The 14,358-nt window shown below is 38.1% G+C and overlaps 1 protein-coding gene across 2 annotated transcripts in view; it reads left to right on the top strand.

Annotated features, from left to right (window-relative positions):
- The window catches only part of LOC308393263 (sodium-driven chloride bicarbonate exchanger-like), a 52,069-nt gene that overhangs the window by 15,924 nt on the left and 21,787 nt on the right, over positions 1-14,358 (top strand). For both annotated transcript variants that reach the window (XM_080876903.1, XM_080876904.1), the window contains exon 3: positions 6,180-6,261. In XM_080876903.1, the coding sequence (XP_080733029.1) occupies positions 6,180-6,261 (82 nt within the window). The remainder of the gene's footprint in view (positions 1-6,179; positions 6,262-14,358) is intronic.

Here is a 14,358-nt window from a genome sequence, read left to right as displayed (position 1 = left end):
AGTTAGCAGGGAGTTAGCTCGCTAGCTTCTATCTAAATACAATATAGCATGTCCTGACTGTGGGGTTTTGGAAACAAATTAAAACGTACAGCTCTGCTATCACTTCCAGCATAAATGAAGACAGAAAACTAAACAGCAGTGACGTTTGTAGGGTTACTGAAGTTGGGCTAGCTGGTATATAATGATGTGCTACGTGACCGCTAGCGACACAGCTATGTTAGCATAATATAAACAAGCTAACTTTTTTTCCACTCGATAAAAGTTAATGTGAGTGTTCTCGGTGGTCAGGAACAAATGTAATCGCATGGCAGGATGCTGTAAAAGGACCAAACTTCAGCCAGGAGAACAACTGAGATAATCCATCCACAATACGAGGTTAGTCATTCATATACTGCTGCATGGGCTGGGCTGTAGTTACATCGTAAGGTTTTAAAAACTGAGCTTAAATAAATGATTAGCGGTAATAAAAGCCGAGGGAGGTCAACAGTGATCACTGACTGTTTTAGGAGCTTTTTGAGATCAAATAGAAGAAAATACATAACATTAAACATGTTAACAACACAAAAGCCATATTAAACGCAGACTACTTTAGACCCGGAAGTAGGATTCGTCGCGTCATCACTGAACAACCGGATAATTATTTAGTCTTTTTCTAATTGCACTGTCTTTAACACTTAACATGCCTAATTGCAGGCTGATCTTGTGGTGAATCTGTCAAATGACTTTAAATTAGAGATGGCACGATACCACTTTTTTATGTCCGATACCGATACCGATATCATAAATTTGGATATCTGCCGATACCGATATGAATCCGATATAGTGTTTTTTAATCAACAAAACTGTTTTTTTTTTAATATCTTGCTGCATTTTGTATAAGTTCATACTCAAGTTTAAAACAACAACTACACTAAAGCTATTCTGTTATACCTGTATGCAAAAAAAAATATTTCATAGTTCAGCAATACTGATCAATCTAATAAACTTAAACCTACACCATCCTCCCTATTCTGGTATTTTAAAGAGTACTTAGCGTAAATATTAAGCAACCTAACTAATAGGGTTCCAACTCCCAGCAACAACAAAAATAAATAAATAAAAAATAGGGAACCACCCTTCACGCTCCACCTCATGATGCTTAATCGACGTAATCAACCTTAATTTGATGCAGTGTGAAAAAAAATGCACAGAAATCAATTCTTTTTCAAGAAATATTAAATAGCTTCAACATCTTTCTTCAACAAAATTGCAGACTGCACAGATGGTACCTTCCCAAAGGAAAAAATACTATAGCTTACTAGGGTATATATATTAGACTTAATAGTCACTATATACAGTAATTGACTTCTATTCATTTTACATCAAATTAAAACTTTGGGTGTCAGATAATTATTTATTAAAAGCTAGACATTTTAAATGAGAATAAGAAAGAAAAGTATGTCTTTGTGCCCCCTTTTCCCTGTTAATGTCCTATCGGCCCCCCTGGCTAAACTTTGCTAGATCCGCCCCTGCACAGTTACCAGCCGTCAACTACAGTAGAAAAAGATCCTCGAGTAGAAAGTAATATTAAATAAATTCTAACAACAGCTTATCAAGCTTAAACGTGCTGCTGTTGTTTATCCACTGGTTTCCTCTTTCTGGTGCAAAGTGGGCCAAAAACAAACAAGAGAGACGGACTCGCGACAGAAAAGCTGATCAGCTGATCATTAAGCAGTTTCATGATTGAAGTAGCAGCAAGAAGAGGCAGTCGTTTGTTAAGCTTAACGCAGGAATGCTTTACAAACATTCAGAGATGGACTTACACACTTGCTTTACTTCTCTCGGGATAACTTTGTCGGAGATGAAATGCCGGGTTGCTAGCGAAGCTCCAAATGCTATCCAGACCACCGACAGGTCCCGCATGCCACAGCCGCTCTATCACGTGATGCATACTGCTCCGAAGTGCTAACGTTCTGAGGTGAGTTACGGCGTGTTGCAAGTTTTGTGAGGTGCTTTCGTGATATTTAATGGATCGGATTACATTTTTTATTTTTCTCCGATATCCGATCCAGTAATTTAGGTCAGTATCGGACCGATACCGATACGTAATATCGGATCGGTCCATCTCTACTTTAAATTAGGGTGCACAAACCCAGAACAAAGTTTTGGAGTCACCCTGTCAAATAAACCAGTTAAGTGACCTTTGCAGTACTACAGATTTACTGTGAGGAAGAGTCGAGAAAGATCTTGTTTTTCTTAATATTCTTTGCTATTAAGTGTCATGTAGAGTAGTTGTTCTGGCTCCTCTGAGTCCATCCTGAGTGGAGTTTCTCCATTGAAGAAGCTCTCCGTACACCTGTCTAGTAATCAAATATGGAGTATACATGGCCTGAGTTTGCAAGATTTCTCTGACAGATCATGGTCGTCATTATTAATTCCATAATTAACCAAACTTGGATATCCACCAACTGCCCACAAACAATCTCTAAGTTTCCATTCACTCTTAACTATACTAATAACTAATAAAACTAATGACTATCACGGGTGGACCATATTCTCCTCTTCGACTCCTGGTAATTCTTTATCTCTTCTTTGACAGGGCTCCCATATGCAAACCTGTAGTGCTGCTAAATCTCCCTGCCAACTGCTCTCTATCAGTAAACCATTCACTTCTTAACTATGACTTCTTTAAACTTGCCAAGTGTTGCCTGGGTTTGCTCTTTGGATCCACCTTTTGGCAAAGCATGACACCAGAACTGTTACAAACATTCAGATCTTCACTGCAGCTTCTACCAAGAAAGAAAAGGACAGGGATTATATCAGTTTATTAGTGTTTCTGTACTTTTTCGCTCCTTGACATATACACACTTTGTCTTGAGTGACTCATATGTGTGACTGTAGATTGAGGTGCAGTACATGGAGTCTGTAGAGGGTTGATTCTGGATGCATAGGTATAAATAGTGACAAAATGGAGACACTGAGGAAATGTCAGATTATCATTTACCATCTGCCACACTGTAAAAAAAATTGTAATATAAAAGTATTTTACTGTGTATTTTACAGTTTTGTACTGTTCTTCTAGAATATCATTAAATTCACATAAATAGACTGTGATTTAACATTTCAAATGTAAATCAACGTAAAATCACTGTAAATGTAATAAAACATAATTTTCTTGTTTTTTTTAAATGTATCTGTCTGTACATATGCATATTTAGATTGTTAAAATACATTCACAAATGTATCATAATTTCACAAATATTTGTCCGTTATTTGAAAGATTGAACTGTTAAATTCAAACGTAATGCTATGGAAAAATCTATAAAATGATTTGTATAAACTTTTTTTTTTTACACCAAATAATAATAATTATTATTGTTATTTAGAGCGATGGTGGCTCAAGAGTTGGCAGTTCGCCTTGTAATCAGAAGGTTGCCATTTCGAGCCCCAGCTTGGACACTCTCGGCCATTTTGTCCTTGGGCAAGACACTTCACCTACCACCTACTGGTGATGGCCAGAGGGGAATTATAAAGTAGAATTGTAAGGCGCTTTGAGGGTCTCAAAGCGCCTCCTTTGCATATATAAGTTAACATGAAATTTCAGACTTAAAATGACAAAAAGTAACTGTCTTAGTCTAAATGATTAACTTAACTCTCCAGCCCTGTCTCCAGTTCAGTAACTTCAAATATATGCTTCACATATTCATAGTTTTTTCCATGTCTAATTCATTAAAAGTTTTTCCTTGACCTTAAACAGGGTGTAAAAACTGCCTTCCTGCGTCACAGTCTGCAAAGATATTCTAACCATATAATGGTCAACATGGTGAGATATTTTGGAGCCAATGGGCAGCATTGCTGCCATTTTGAAATGTCCATGAAAAACTTCAAATTTTCTCTGTCAACAACTTATTCAATTCAATCTTTATTGGCAGACTTCATGTCCATAAAAACAAGACAAAAAACACACACACACACAACACTCCCCCCCCAACACAAGGTATAAACCATTAAATATATATATGTATATAAATAAGTATCTAAAACATTTGTAAAAAAATATAAAACCATAATATACATAAAACACAATTACTTAAAATAAATCAATAAATACACAAACACTTTAACCAGTGCTTTCTGAGACTGGATGAGTAACGGGAACCACTCAGTGTCGGATCTGTGAGTGCTAAAATTATACTGTTACTCGAACCATCCAGTCGTTCTCTAAAATTGAACATTAGCTTCCTTAAAAGTGCTTTAAAAGTCCAAACACCCACAGCTACAAACATCTGGCTGGCACTACCACTTCTAGGTATCCTGCAAAGGATTCTCATCGCATCATTATATGCAACATGCAGCTTCTGCATGCTACATTGTTTGTAGGATGACCACAAGGGGGCAGTATATAGCGGTGTGCAATACGCTTTAAACAAAGCCACTTTAACTGGAAGTGAACAAAAGCTGAATTTGCGTGCAATAGTATTTGCCTGCACATAGAGCTTACACCGTTGTCTGTATATGTCATCATCATCATTCATTTGCTCAGTAATAAAGTGACCGAGGTATTTCACCTTTTTGTGAACTTCAAGAGTTTTTTGTGCCAGTTTAAACAAAGGGAAATTTAGCTGTTTATCCTGCTTGGTTCTACATATCAAAACAGCACTTTTAGCAGCATTGTACTCAATGTCATATTGCACACCATATTCAGTACAGACATTAAGAAGATCCTGTAACCCAGCACTGCTTGGACTAAAAACAACCAGGTCATCTGCATACATAAGATGATTTATCAGTGCTTTACCTAATATACACCCAGTGTTACAGGCTCTCAGTTGTATGGACAAATCATCAACATACAAATTAAATAAAATTGGAGACAAAATCCCACCCTGTCTAACACCATTGCTGACACCAAAGGGGGCAGAAATACTGCTTCCCCATTTAACCTGCATGTTCTGATGAGCGTACCAGTAAGAGAGAATCCTCACGATGTACTGAGGAACTCCCCGTCTCTTCATTTTATCAAAAAGTTTTCTGTGGTTCACTCGATCAAAAGCCTTAGAGGCATCAATGAAAGACATGAGAACAGATGAATTTTTAGCCCTGTACAAACTGTACAAATCATGCTATTGTCCTTTTTTTTGGTGTAGTGTATTGAATTAGATGATTGAAGTCTGAAGCAACAAGGTATATTGGCCGTTTATTTATTTAGCAAACAGGGGCGTCAGTGGCATGCAGAAGCCACAACAGCCTGAGGGCCCTAACAAAGAAAAATAGACCGAACACAAATTTCTCTACTTTTTGTGCTAAGTTTATTTTTTTGGTCAAATACTATTGTGTGAAGACTACCAAAATGCTTGTTGATACTGAATAATTCGATGATTTGCACATTCATAGGGAACATCTAGTAAAACACATATGATCTAGGAGCTAAAGACAAGACTCCTAATAAAAAGAGAGAGAGTGATAAGACGCAGAGTCAGAGGTATAAGAGAAAGTGACAAGGAGATAGAGAATTTATCGCTACGACCACTTTTCTACTACTAGAAGCCACAGAAGTTGTCTCCTTTTTTTCTGTCTCCAGAGCATATGTTAAAAACACCACATTCATATTTCAGTGTTTTCAGTGAATATTAAAAGCACAGTGAACACTCAAAAGTGTGTTTTTTTATTTGTCAAGGTCAGAGCTATTTATAGAAGGGTGTTACCAGAAAAGCACTACTCTGTGTCCATTATCACCAGGCCTTGTTTCTTCCACTCTACACTGAGTGTGTGCTCTTGCTCCAGTTCCCAAGAAACTGGGCTTGGGGAAGGTGTGGGTGGGTTAGCGTTTACATGATTTAAAGCGTACACACAATAAGGCGATCTTCTTAAAGGTGTAACTGAAAATGGTGTACTCTGGCATTCCATAGATGAATGTGCTCCTTCTAAATTGCAATTGGCTGTCTGTTGTTGCCATGGTAACAGTGACTGGATGTCAGCCTTAATGCTGAGTTTTCCTGTGTGTTTATTTCAAGACACATCGTCTCACTAGGCTGATAGCAGGGGAGGCAGAGAATTGTTGCATTTAGGGCAACAGGGAAGTGCTACACCTGTGAATTTGTAGGAAGATAATATTAAAAATGTGCATGCTACATACAAATTGTTGGTTCTTATTTTTTTAATGCTGAGTAATCACCTTTGCCTCTGTGTGTCTCCTGTAGAGAACTGATGAAGAGGCAATAGTGGACCGCGGGGGCACACGCTCCATGCTCACCACCAATTTTGAGAAGGAAGAACTAGAAGGTAACATCACTAAGTGATACTGAACATTTGCTTGATACAACAGAGGCCAAAATATTCAAATGTTTATTCCCAGGTGACTCAACAACTGCTCACACCAACATTTTCCATAACACTATCTATCATTTTCATGTGTTATATAATATCAATGTAATATATAAAAGCTACAACATAGCAGTGTTAATCATAGCAGAGCCTAGGAACACCAGAAAAGCCGTATATAATATCAGTCCACCTGTCTAAGTCATTGCAAATGGATGTTGGATTTTGATGTGAGTGCTGCTGCATCAAAGAGCACAAGGTCTTTTCTCTGCACATCTGCTTGCATCAGCATTTCAGATGACATAAAAGAGACAGAGGTGCAATTTCTGCACCAAACAGCATCCTGAATAGACAACAAAGTTCAAAGGGTTACAAAAGGGTTTCCTTTTTGTAAAAGTGGACTTAATTTTTGTTTAAAAAGAAAAACCTTAATAAATCCACAGGGAAATATCAGCAAATAAGAAAACATCTTAAAAATGCAAAAAGATCAGTACTCCATGACAATCATATAATGTAAGCAGACCAAACCTTGGGTTTAGTCCAAGAGGATCTGGAACAGGCTCTCTGTTATGATATGTTTAAAAGTCATTAACTTTATAGTGCTAAGTAGCATCGCATGTTAAGACAAAGACTAACCTGACTATGTTAACAACAATGAGAGAATTGAATGTTGACTCACCAGTTTTAGTAATACAACTGTCCCCATATCTATTTTTGAATTTATTACCTTTATTATTTGACATTTTTCTTCTGCTCTTGCTCTTGACGAAGGCGGTCGCACTTTTCTCCTCTCCGCCTTTCCCTTAGCTTCCCTGCTTAGCCTCTTATGTCCTTGTCTAGTCTCGTGTTTTTTTGTATTACTTTTCCCTGGAACACTCTCTCACAGTCTGTTCTCTAAAACCTAAAAGAGGAATTATGGATTTGATCAATTGGTCCCTAAATGCAATGGACACCCCTTTCTCAACGAGAAGTTTGGGCTTGGGTGAACCTGAGTGCTGAAGATATCTACCTATTCGGAACCATGGTAACAGGGTTCTGGCTGATCGGAGCTGGCTTGGCCCTGACTTATCGAAGAATTAAGAAAGCGGAACCGGCTGTTTTTTTTGTTTCCTGTTCTCATGCTGTCCTCCCAGGAGCCCAGCATGAGTAGAGGTCTCTTTTTTTTCCTCTTGTACTTTCCCATTGTAGTGTATATTTCAGTGTTTTTTTTTTCTGTAACGCTACCAATCTCCGACCTGTATCCCCATGTGATGTCTGTGTCGTGTGTGTAAGGTTGGGGGGGGGGGGTCCTATTTCACTGCAGGCCAACCTGCACGTGGCGAATAAAGCCTTGATTGATTAAAGGTAGTGAACATTACTCATACTAACGTGCTAAACCTGTAATTTTGCAATACAAGTGTAATAAAAAAAAACCCAAAACAACCCTGATGTATTTACATGTTTAGTAAGATGACCAAAGACAATCTAAACTAGGTGAAAATAGGCAAAATAATGTGGGTACATGAAATAATTTTAGAAAGCAGCATACAAGACAAAGGCCTGTTAGGAGGCAAATGGTGAAAATAAATGTACATTCATACCGAGAGCATTAAAGAGTTTTCTGTGCAATAGTCAAACAATAGAAAGCTTTGGTACACTCAAAAGATGAGTTATTACTGAAGCAGAATTGGTTCCCCGTCAGCATCCACAGAATTTTTGTTACCAGGCAACGTGGATCTAGGTAGCTGGCAGAAATGTCAGTCTTTTATTCTGACACTCTGTCAGTGAGGCAGTACTTTCATCTCAAGGACCCGCATCTCTGGATGATGGTTTCCATAATTACTTTATTCTTGTCTGTTGCTGTGGTAACACAGACTCTTCAAAAAGCAGGAAAAGAAGATCCTCTGAAGTTATGTCACTGCATAACTCCTCCTACTAGATTAGTTCTAGGAGAGTTAATTATGTGTATTACATCACTGTTAATAGATCCAATTCAAATACAAAATTGAACAATATCTCAATAGAAAGTATTCCCTTAATGTGTTAAGTATGACCCCTATTCTAAAAAATTGGAATGTTGTGTGAAATGTAAATAAAAAAAATATGAAAATATGAAAAGAATAATATGAGCTTGTTTTGAATTTAAATTTGAATTTGTTTGCAGCAACATGTTACAAAAATATTCTTTCAACAAGAGTCGTAAACATTTGGGAACTAAAGAGATCATCAGTTGGACCTTTTGAGGAGGAATGTTATCTCATTCCTGTCTGACATTCTAGGACTCTAGCTGCTCAACAGTCGTGGGTCTTCTGTCATATTTTTGAAAGGTCCGGACTGCAGGCAGGCAATTCAAATCCTGGGCTCTTCAACAATGAAGCTACGCTGTTGTAAAAGGTACAGCGTGCGGTTTAGCATTATCCCTCTGAAATATGTGAGGCCTTTCCTGAAAAAGATCTTGACTACACCAGAGAAGAGCGGTGACGTTTCTGTTCACATGTTACTTCTTCTTTGGATAACAAAGCTTGTGGATAACATGGTGGACTGTTTTCATGAACAGCAATTTCTAGAAGTGATCTTGAGTCTATGTAGATATTTCCATGACATAATCATGGCTGGGTTTAATGCAGTGCCGCTTTAGGTTGAGAAGATCATGAGCATTCAATATTGACTTATTAGTGTCCCTTACACACAGAGACTTCTCTAGAGTCTCAGAATCTCTTGAGTATATGATATGCTCTATATGGTGACATAGTCACAGCCTTTGCTGTTAATGAGCATTATTCTGAAAGCTCTAGATTTTTATAGAGTGGTAAATCTCTTCCACTTTTACTTAAGAGAAGCTCAGTTAACTTAATTAGGTGCAAAATGTTCCTCCGGTTATTTCTTTATCACCGCTTACTTTTTGTAATCTTTTGTTGCCCGGTCCCAACATTTTTGAGACATGTTTGCTGACATTAAATTCAAAATCAGGATGATATAACTGTTCAAAGTCAAGGAGAAATTTCACCACCACCTTCCCCTTTTTCACAAGGGAAACATGGTCTTTTGATAAGCTGATGTCCTCAGTAATCTCTGTCATCGCTCAGGAGCTGTTGAGGATGGAGGACTTTCAGCACTGGGTATCTCACCTGCAGCTGGATGTGAGATGTCTTCTCAGATGTATGCCTGATAGGTCTCTGTGAGTGGGGAGACCCAGAAGTGTTCGCTGTTGGTGACCACTTGGATGTGGTTGTTATGAGGAAAACTCTGACAACAGGTGCTTCATTGACTGGGTAGGGGGGTATTTTCAAGAGAAGGACCATAATGGCACTTGTTTGAAGTTGCTCCTTCAAACAAATATGTGGAGGACAGTTTTTCTGGCTTTGAGCTATTTCTTGCTGCTTCTGAAAATTGTAATGTCTTGTTAAGGACGTCAATGCAACAGCAGTGGTGTATATAAACTGTCAGGGAGGCTTTCTCTCGGTGACATTACACAAGTTGGCTCACAGCCTGATTATGTAGAGCAGCAAACAACTCCTCTCATTAAGTGTGACGCATGTTCCTGGTGTGTTGAACACTGGAGCGGATTTGCTCTCCAGAGGTTCTCTACTCTACAGGGAGTGGTGACTCAATCCCAAAATAGTTTACCAGCTGTGGGACAAGTTTGGTAAGGCGTCCGTAAATCTGTTTGCATCATGCAATGAATTATTTTCTATAAGAAACGAGGGCGAGGACACAAAATCTCACCTCACCCATGGCTGAATGTGCTGCTACATGTGTTTCTCCCTTTCAACCTCAGGGAGCAGTGACTGTCTCTGATTTTAATTGCTTCTCATTGACCCAACAGGTCATGGATGACCATCCATGGCCTGTTGGGTCAATGAGAAGCAATGAGCCTGTCTGCTCCACAACCAGCAGTGGCCACTGCCTTTGTGACTCAATCCCAAGAGGGTTGAGGGACTTAGCGTCACAGAGACATAGGCAGCTTTTTCAACCACATCCAATGCAGTTAGTTCTCAGGGCCTGGCATGTGAAAACTTGAATTTGAATGAGTCTGTTCTTCTTCTGTGGGTCATTGAGACCATTCAGAGTGCAACAGCTCTTTCCACATGTTCACTTTATGGTGTGTATCTTAGATATGGTGTTCAGATAGTGCTCAGTTCCAAAGCTGTTATGCTTCCTTCAGGATTTGCTAGATAACATGTATTAAAATGTATTTGGCTGCAATTTCAGCCTGTCATGTTGGCTTTGGTTCTGCACCAATTGGTCAGAATTCTCAGATAAGGAGGTTTATGAAGGGAGGCCACTAGCTGAGGCCTCCTGCCAAGCCTGTTTTTCCCTTGTGCGATTTACTGACAGTTTTAGAGGCACTTTTAGAGCTGCCTTTTGAGCCTTTAGAATGTCTTTACTTAAAGGAACTTTCACTCGAAACACTCCTATTGCTGTCTAGATAAAATCCGATGTTTCTGTATCCTATGCCTGCCTTCGTGTTTAAGGATAGGGAGTCTACCTATAGCTGTCCCACACTGGAGCTTTTAACTTTTCATCTCCTGTTTTTTGCTGATGAGAGCCAGACGTGGCTTCACTTTGCAGTGTCTGAGCTTAAAAATGTAACCAGAACTAAAGGGTTTAGGAAAAGCAACAAACTCCTTCCTGGGATCCTTCTTACAGAAGGAATCATGTGTCCCTCCAGTGGTTGCCACACTGGAGTGCCAGGGACTGCAGCCTCCTGTGTACCTGCATGCACATTACACCAGGAGAATACCAAAGGCTAGGTCACGCACCTTTTTTAAGAGTGTTTCTGTTGGGGACATCCATACAACTGCTAGCTGGGCAACCCCACACACATGATTTAGGTTTTATTGCATTGATGTTACCGCACCCTTGTCACACTTAGCATGTTTACTATTATTAGCTGCATGCTGACTTTAGTCTTGTTGACTTTACTCTGCAATATTCTATATTGCATAATATTTGGAGCAACACTGAAAGGAGTTCCCAGAAATACTTGTTTCATGTTTGATTAACATTTGATATGAAATTATAGCAAGCAGCTGCTTTAGGAAGTTACTGACATTAGGAATATATTCTGTAAATGTATATTTTACAGAATTTTGAATATGAATATATTTGAAATAATCAGCTATTTTAGCTATTTTAAATAGTCTCCAGTTGGCATCAAAAACTGAGATATATATAAAGACTATCTCTAATCAAAGAAAACTTTGCAATGTCAACAAGTACAAGAGGTTGCCACACATGACATGAATAAACTGAGAACATAAACTGTACTGCTTCTTCAGAGGCCAAGGCAGTTGTATGATAAGACTGCAAAACCCAGCAAAAGCCAATCAGAATTACTTTTGTCAGTAGTCACGTAATCCTACACATACATGAATACACACCCATGGACTTGAGGATGTGGACGCTAAAACACAGCATGTCACACAGCTGAGTGAATTCAGGCTGAGGCTGACTGAAAGCCAGTGAGATGTGGCAACAGAAGAAAAGGAAAAGAAACATCCTATGACATCAGCAGTAGTTTAGGCCTGGAGGACAAGTGCTATTTTTGTAAAGTCCTTCACTTGTGAGACTTGCTCATGAACTCTAAAGCTCTCTTGCTTTCCTGTTATGTGTTCCTCAGCTGCCTAGGTCCTGTCTGTTCATATATGAAATTTCCTGCATATGCACAGTCATTCTCTCCTCGGCTTCTGACATGCATAATTCAGTCAATGCTGAGAACAGTTTGCATCGGCAACGGTACATGCTCTGTTAAGAAGATAGCCTCCAAACTACAAATCTATTCTGACCTGTCGTTCATTTTCTCATTGCATCCTCTGAGATCTAATTTTTTCTCTGGATTCCTATTGGTGCAGGGTGTGTACTCTGAAATGATCTGATGTTACTGTGCTCCTAGATGATTCATCTTTTGTCTTTTCATTGCTTAAATCTGATTAGTATGCTGTGATGAGATTAGGCATGTATCCAAGCAAGTGAAAACAATTCAAGGCAATCACTGGGATATTTTTATCTGACAAAATATACAATATACAGTACCGAAAATATACAGTACCGAGTTTTTCTGATAATCAATCAGATATGTATAGGAAGTGTATTCACACTTCAACTGTACATTGCAAATATAATAATAAATAATCTTTCCTCCTATATTAAAAAATACACATATCCTGAGGATTTAAAATACTTGTACTTGTACAGTTGAAATGTTGTGTTGAAATGCACACAGTTTTCACATGAACACTAATTTCAAATGCATACTTTCACTTTAATTCAGCATGTATACTGTTACAAACAAAGTGATATATTTAATGGTTGCTAATGATAAATTATTTATGAATGAAATAACCTTTTTTACAGTGGTATGCAAAATGGGTTTGATCTTTTCCTCTAAAGGTGAATGCCAGCAAGAGTGTTGTTTTTTCAGTAAAGTAGACATGTAAATTTGTACAAAAGTGCTAGTGCCTTTGATGGGTTGATGAAAACAGTATAACCAACCACTTTCCCTTGTGTCATCTTTCTGGTGAGAAAAAAATGACTTAAAGTGATGCTCCTTTGACGCACCCTATTTTGTGGCTCCCTAGCATCAAATTTCATGGGGTATATCCATGTGGTGTCACATTATGCCGGACAATGTGGCGCCTCATACGGTGGTGAAGCCAAATAAAGAGAACAGCGTGTGTAGAAGTATTGTCTGTGTCCGGACACAGAGCTGAGAGCCGGCAGGAAGGCAGCAGTGGCCAGGCAGCTCGATTGCAATAAAAGAGGAGAAAGTCAGCTCGCATTATCTTCTCACTGACCCTGCGGATGCGCGCGTACATACACATGGACATTAGAAAAAGGCCTTTGTGCTACATTGTACAATATCCTTTCACAATCTCCCTTTCATTATCTGTTCTGTATTTATTTGATGAAAGTAAGTAATTACAAAGATATTATAATGTCAAAATCATTTCAACTTGTGCAAAGATGACCAAAGACCCTAGAGGTAGTAGTTCGTTAAATAATGTCTTTGTGGTTTTTAACCTAACAGACAATGGCATTTACTTCTCTATATTACTGGGCAAGTTGAGCATTGTTATTTTTATTTATGTACAAGCTACAAGCTATGATAGCTTGTTTTTATTATTTTTTTCTAGACCCGTTTTTGAAATATGATATAATAATATAATTTTCTTTATTAAACCAGCATTTGTGACAGTTAAAAATATGCCAGTATGGGTTCTTTTTATATGCATAAAAATAGGCTAAAGTCTAAACTCAACACTGCAATTCTATATGTGATTTACTTCTACTTGGGAATGAAAGGTCTATAAGTTGAATTAGATGATGTGCATTGGTATATTTAACCAATGTACTCATTCAGCTGCTGTCCTAACACATGTAGCAACGTGTTCACCTGTAGAAAAAGGTTTAGGTAAAATAATATTTACAAGTTTTCCACAAAGTTTACAGCAAATGACTCAAAATACGGTGGCTAAAGGCTAAAGGATGTTTTCTTTTCACTGGAGTACCACAAGGATTGTTGCTCAGTCCCATTTTCTTTGTATTCTACACCAGGTCTTTTGTTTTATTTATCTGTATGGGTGACCTCTGTCACAGTTATCATGCTAATGATACTTAGCTTTATTTCCACAGGATGTACGTACCCCCAGTTGTGCCAGGGATCTAACAACATTAATAAAATTTCTGCCACGTTTAAATATAATATAATATATAATATATAATAATTAGTTTACCCAGATGGTAAAAGTGTTTGGTTAGGCAGTTATAGAGTAATGTAAGACTGCACAATGCAACCCAGCTGTTTTATTTTGCATTTTGATTTTGAAAAGATAACAGATTTTACATGAATAATTAAAAACATTCACTGAAATAATCAGGACATTTCCTGATAAATAAAAGTTTGTCTCTAAGAATTAAACTTGTGACATTTTGGGCTTTTACTGAGCTACTTCTTAATCTTGCCACATCCCACATTGGCAGTATTCCTGCGTATGAGTCACTGGTGAGTGACTCACCGATTAGGTCTGTAAAATTTTAGATCAATGACACAGCTAATCTTCATCTTTTTCCATCTTT

This window comes from Rhamphochromis sp. 'chilingali' (genome assembly GCF_963969265.1).
Source record: "Rhamphochromis sp. 'chilingali' genome assembly, chromosome: 3".
NCBI lineage: Eukaryota > Metazoa > Chordata > Actinopteri > Cichliformes > Cichlidae > Rhamphochromis > Rhamphochromis sp. 'chilingali'.
This window is presented reverse-complemented; position numbering and strand designations above follow the sequence as displayed.